Genomic DNA, 6,000 nt, shown 5'->3' on the forward strand with positions numbered 1-6,000 from the left:
ACTAGATAAGGAAGCAGTTAAGGCAGGAATTGTGTTTTATTTATCTTTGTAACCCCGGTACCTAGTATAGTACCTGGAATAGGTGAGTATTCAGTATGTAGTTGTTAAATTGAATTGAAATTTACTGTCTGAATCAGAAATATTAAGACCAGTTTTCACTAGAATATGCTGCTAATGATGTTTTGTGTTCAATTTTTGGTAATGTGAGAACCCTGAAAATGCTAAATGGTAGAATACAATATTAAAATAAGGAAGATAACTTATTAATTGCTAATAAACTTAATTATTATAGACTCACTGTGTCTTAGGGTCCTATGCCAGGTCCATTTTATGCATTATCATTTAAATCTTTCCAATAGTACCATGCCATAAATGGCTGTGAAATACCCTCTTATAGATGAAGCATCTATAATGTTTACACGAGATACCAAGAAAGTTTACATAAGTTGCCAAACTCTCAGATCTAATAAGTGGGATAGAATTCAAACTCTGATTGGCTTGGCTTCAAAGCTAAAAGTGTCAGGCCGCCTCAGAGAATTTTACATGATAGGTCTTATGTGACATTTTGTTGTGGGGGGGTCTGTGATTTGGAGCCTACTTTGTATCTGATCTCTCCTTAACAGTTTTTTTTTTTTTTTCTATATACTTGCAAACTTCCCAGTGCAGGTAACCTAAACTACAGTCGATATTAGTGTAGATTAATTAAGCCTTTAATAGTTTTTTCTTTTTTTATCGCCCAGCTTTTATTTATTTATTTAATTTATTTATTCACTGGGCCGGAGTTTCACTTTTGTTGCCCAGGCTGGAGTGCAATGGCATGATCTCAGCTTATTCCAACCTCCGCCTCCTAGGTTCAAGCAATTCTCCTGCCTCAGCCTTCCAAGTAGCTGGGATTACAGGCATGTACCACCAGGCCTGGCTAATTTTGTATTTTTAGTAGAGATGAGGTTTCACCGTGTTGGCCAAGCTGGTTTCAAACTCCACCCACCTTGGCCTCCCAAGGTGCTGGGATTACAGGCGTGAGCCACCGCACATGTCAGCCACTGCTCCCGGCCTGTTTGTTTTTAAATGATGTTATGTGATACCTGGTATTTAGTGGTATGGTTGGTGTAAGGGAATTAGAAATAATAAGAGGAAAATGCAGTTTGTATGTGGTTGTCACTTATGCTGAGCAGAGTAAAATTAACCATCTCCTTTTTTATTTTCCTAGCTAACGAAGAATTTGATGAACTATGCTTTGAATTTGGTCTGGAACTTGATGAAATTGTATGTATTGGATATTTGTCTATTTTTCAATGATTGTGTGCATAAGCTTATTTTTCAGGGGTCTACTATATTTCATCTTTGTTACCTTATAGTTAGACTAAGATGGTAAAATTTGTGGGCCATGATGATTTCTTTGTTCTGAGGGCTAAGCTCTAGTTCTGTTTGTTGCCTTGACTAAAATCTCAAAAGGATTTCATGCCTTATTCTGTCTATAATCACTATGTTATCAGGCTCATGCTGTGGAAATGGATAGAATATGTTAGATAACTCCAGTATGAAAGTAAGCCCCCTCCTTTGGCAAATTCATCACAGAAAGGGACCAAGAGGCAGTAGAAATGTTGCTTCAACCAGAGATGCACTGTCTCCTTCACCTCCAGCGCCCCCTCCTTCCTCTGTTCCTCTTTAACCAATATTAATACATTACTATATTCATTGATCTTGTAAAACGAGCTCATAATTTTTGAAGACGAGCTTATAAAAATGATGAAACATTTTCTTTGACTTTTGATGGTATAGTGATTAAAATATTTTTAAAAAATCAAGTCTGGGCTATACATTTTAATATTGTTGATAATTATCTATTAAAGACATTATACTTTAAACAATACTTTTCTGGTAGTTAGTATTTTTTTTGTCCTAAGTCTTCTGTTTCTTCACCTGTTCAGTGTTTTCGCAACGCTATCTTAGGTGTGAAGTTAAAAAATCTTCAGGCTAAAAAACTGTACATTGTCTTACCTTATTTTTCCTGCTGCCTTACTAATGTTACGGAAAGATCATCTTGATGCTAATTAATATTTGTATACTTGAGAAATTGGCTGAGATTTCTGTAGTTTGTAAGTTGCTATTAGTAATTTTGCTACACCTCAGAATTATATTTGAGGTTATGTGATATCTAAGAGTACTGGACTGGATATTAGATAATTTGAATTCTAGTTCTAACATTTACTAGCTTTGTAACAAAGACAGTTACTTTGCCTGTCTGGATCTTAAAGTCCAGACTAGTCTCTCTGGGCCTCCTTTTCATTTGTGAAATCAGGGGTTTGGATTATATGATCTTTACGGTTTTTTTTTTTTTTTTTTTCCTGGCTCTGAAATTTATGTGGGTTTTGATTTCTGTAAGATTTTTGTCAGGTAGCACTGACAAACTCAGTCTTTACATATGATCATTGTATGAGTTGAGACGCTGAAACTGAAGGAAGATATAAGCTTCTGTGTCTTTTTTTTGCAAAGGAATTAGATTCTTTTTTTTTTTTTTTTTAACAGTAGTTTCTCCTTATCCACAGTATTTTTGTTTCCACAGTTTTAGTTACCTGCAGCAAACTGTGGTTTGAAAATAGGTGAATATAGCACAATAAGAAATTCTGAGACAGAGACTACATTCATATAACTCTTATTATAGTATATTATTATAATTGTTCTATTTTATTATTAACAAATCTCTCACTGTGCCTAATTTATAAATGAAACTTTTTCACAGGTATGTATGTATAGGAAGAAACAAGGCATATTTAAGGTTTAGTCCATACTTAAGGTTTAACCTGTGCCAGGTTTCAGGCATCCGCTGGGGAGCTTGATACATATCTCCTCTGAATAAGGGGATACTGCTGAAAAATGAATGCAGATGCCTTTTTTGCTCTGGTTATTATATTATCTTCCCTGTGTTTAGGTCCCTCCTGAGATCTGCCATCTCCCGTGAGGTGACTCAGCTTTCTTCACTAAAAACAGTAATTTTATTGACCTCATTGATTGAACGTTGTTTAAACTCAAATTCTTCCTCCTCTTTTTTTTGCCTTTCTCCATCCCCTTCTCTTTTCTCCCTCTTTCTCCTTCTCCTCCTCTTCATTCTCTTCTTTTCCATTTTCCCTAATATTAAAAATTTGTCTCCTGAGTTTGAGATGCCCAAGGTAGATGTTTTCTGGAGCCCAGCAGCACCGTGCACAGCCCAGCATTGCATAGAGTCCTGTGGTTCCTCGGGTGGGACTTTGGCACATAATACTCAGTGGCCAGAAGTGAATTTCTCTGCACACTGTGCAAATGTGGATGTAATTATTAATTTGGGCAAGAATTTGACCTACTTATCTTATGGCAGTGGGAGGGCATCATGTAAAACAAAAATCATTACATATTTTGATAGAAATCCATTTTTAGCAGGTTGTTGTTGGTGGAAATAGTAGAAATTCCGGTTAAGTGGAGTTTCCAGATAATTAAAGGGTAACATTTACAATTGGAATACAGCTCTTAAGCATTTTGAATGAAAGTTTCTGAAATATATTTACAGTTCCCTACTTTAGTAAACGTAAGTGATCGAATGTAACTTTTCTGCAGTGGTTATGTTTAGGAAAATCTGTTACTCTGCTATAGTGTAGTGGTTGAGATATTCTGGACTCTGCCTCTGCCTTAAACATGATTCTGGTGGTGGTTCTTCTGTCACCTCCCTCTTGGTTGCCTTCATTCTGCTGCAGTATCCCTTTACCATCACTAGTTTGCTTCCCATTGTACCTATTATCCCTTCTAATTTTCACCAGTTTCTGATTGTCTCTGAATGTCTTCTGTTTTTACATTGTCCCTGACATTCTCATGTGTACTTGGGTGCCCACAGGATTTAGGTTTTAGAGTCATCGAGTGAGAAGTTGTGTTTCTTTTACTTAGTGAATTATATTTCTTTTCCCCCTTTGACACTTTTGTTGTTGTTACTTTATGGTCTTGGTGGTGTTTTCATTTTCTTTTAGGTTGAGATGGGAAAAGCTTTTCTGTAAAAGGCCAGATAGTAAATATTTTAGGCTTTGTAGATTCTGTAGTCTCTGTTACAACTCAGCTGTTGCAGTTTATAAGTAGCAATGAATGGATCTGCCTGTGTTCCAGTAAATCTTTATTTACAAAAACAAGTATCAGGTATGATTTGGCCAGGGAGCCATTGCTTGCTGACCCTTGTTTAGATGGATTTGTGCTGTTCTGGGGTGACTGAGGATGCCAGGTATCCGAACTCAGTTAAACTTGAAGTATTTTTCTGACTTCTATGATTATAACACTTAATATTTTCATGTTGTTTTTGTCATGGATATAATAATCCCGTGTTCTTGTTGCAGAAAATACGTATAATGTAGTTACTGCTTTATAGGGCTGACAACTTTTACTTTTAAAAAGAGTTTATTTAATTTTATCATTACTTTTTGGCTTGTTTTAGACGTCCGAGAAGGAAATAATAAGTAAAGAACAAGGTAGTGTAAAGGCAGCGGGAGCCTCTGATGTTGTTCTTTACAAAATTGACGTCCCTGCCAATAGATATGATCTCCTATGTCTGGAGGGATTGGTTCGAGGACTTCAGGTCTTCAAAGAAAGGTAAGGAAATGTGTTCCTTAAAGACTTTGCTAAGTTGGATTTTCTTTTTTTCCTTGTCATTATCAGCAGCCACGTTTACATTTCTAGGAAAAAGCTTGTACAGGCACACAGCTTTAGCTCTCAATAGAGGGTTGACTTGAGGATAAGATTCATGTAGCTTGTAGCCATTTGAAAATTTCCGTGAAAATTTGAGACATAGCTATCCATTTTTTGGGAGCGTATTTTAAGTGGTTAATGCTTTTACGGCTTCTTAAAAAATTCTTTAGCATGTTTGTGTGATTTCTCAATAAATTAGATCAGTGATCTAATTGGAATGCGTAGTTCACTTGATGTGTTAAAAAGGCTGAGAGGAAAAGGAGAGATAGCAATCCCCTTAATTGATGAGCTCTGAGGAAGCTCAGGAGTGAAGCCCCTAACTGGAAAACCAAAGATGTTATGACAGCTCCGTGATATCGAGCAAGTTAGTTGGACTCTCTCGTTTCAATTTCCTAATCTGTAATGAAGCAGATTTATAAGGCCCCTTCCAGCTTCTCGTTTAATAAAGATAGAGGGGCTGGACGTGGTGGCTCAAGCCCGTAATCCCAGCACTTCGGGAGGCTGAGGCTGGTTGATCATTTGAGGTCAGGAGTTCAAGACCAGCCTGGCCAGCATGGTGAAACCCTGCCTCTACTAAAAATAGAAGTTAGCCAGGCATAGTGGCATGTACCTGTAGTCCCAGCTAATCAGGAGCCTGAGGCATGAGAATTGCTTGAACCTGGGAGATGGAGGTTGCAGTGAGTTGAGACTTGCGTCACTGCACTCCAGCCTGGGCAACAGAGGGAGATTCCACCTCCAAAAAAAAAGAGAGGGTAATGAATATATAAAGTAAAAAAAAAAAAAAACAGCTATCAAAATTAATTGGTTTTGATTACTTCTGTGTTACCTGGTCAGCTGCAAAATAATGAGTTCTAACTGATGGGTTAGATTCTGAAATTGTGTGGCTTTAGGTGAGTGATGGTTATTGGTGAAATGATGGTAATTAGACATTAGGTTAAAGATGGTTAAAATGTGGAGTTGACCCAGTTGGTTTCCTGCAGGACAACAGATGCTTTATTTTAGGATCAAGGATAACTCCTAAGAGGTCGTTTCCCAAACCTGCCCAATGAGAATCTGTATTTTTAACAGTCACCTTGTGATTTTTATGGTCAGACCCAATTAGGAAAGCAGCATAAAACCTTTTCCACTTAAAATGAGTCCATGGATCAGCGGCATCTGAATCACCTGAGAACTAACTAGAACTGCAGTCTTAGTTGCCACCCAGCACCTATTAAGTCAGAATCTGTGGTTTAACAAACTCCCCAGTTGATTGTAAGCACATTGAAATTTTTTTTTTTTTTTTTTTTTTTTTTTTTTTTT

General features: G+C 37.0%; 1 protein-coding gene across 2 annotated transcripts in view; it reads left to right on the top strand.

Annotated features, from left to right (window-relative positions):
* FARSB (phenylalanyl-tRNA synthetase subunit beta) overlaps nucleotides 1-6,000 on the top strand; it is a 76,878-nt gene that overhangs the window by 6,285 nt on the left and 64,593 nt on the right. Inside the window, exons 2-3 of one of the 2 annotated variants that reach the window (XM_032278036.1) lie at nucleotides 1,211-1,266; nucleotides 4,451-4,605. In XM_032278036.1, coding sequence (XP_032133927.1) covers nucleotides 1,211-1,266; nucleotides 4,451-4,605 — 211 coding nt within the window. The remainder of the gene's footprint in view (nucleotides 1-1,210; nucleotides 1,267-4,450; nucleotides 4,606-6,000) is intronic. The other variant, XM_032278037.1, reaches the window with a different exon arrangement.

This window comes from Sapajus apella, unplaced genomic scaffold (genome assembly GCF_009761245.1).
Source record: "Sapajus apella isolate SASKATOON/1434 unplaced genomic scaffold, GSC_monkey_1.0 scaffold10, whole genome shotgun sequence".
Taxonomy (NCBI): domain Eukaryota; kingdom Metazoa; phylum Chordata; class Mammalia; order Primates; family Cebidae; genus Sapajus; species Sapajus apella.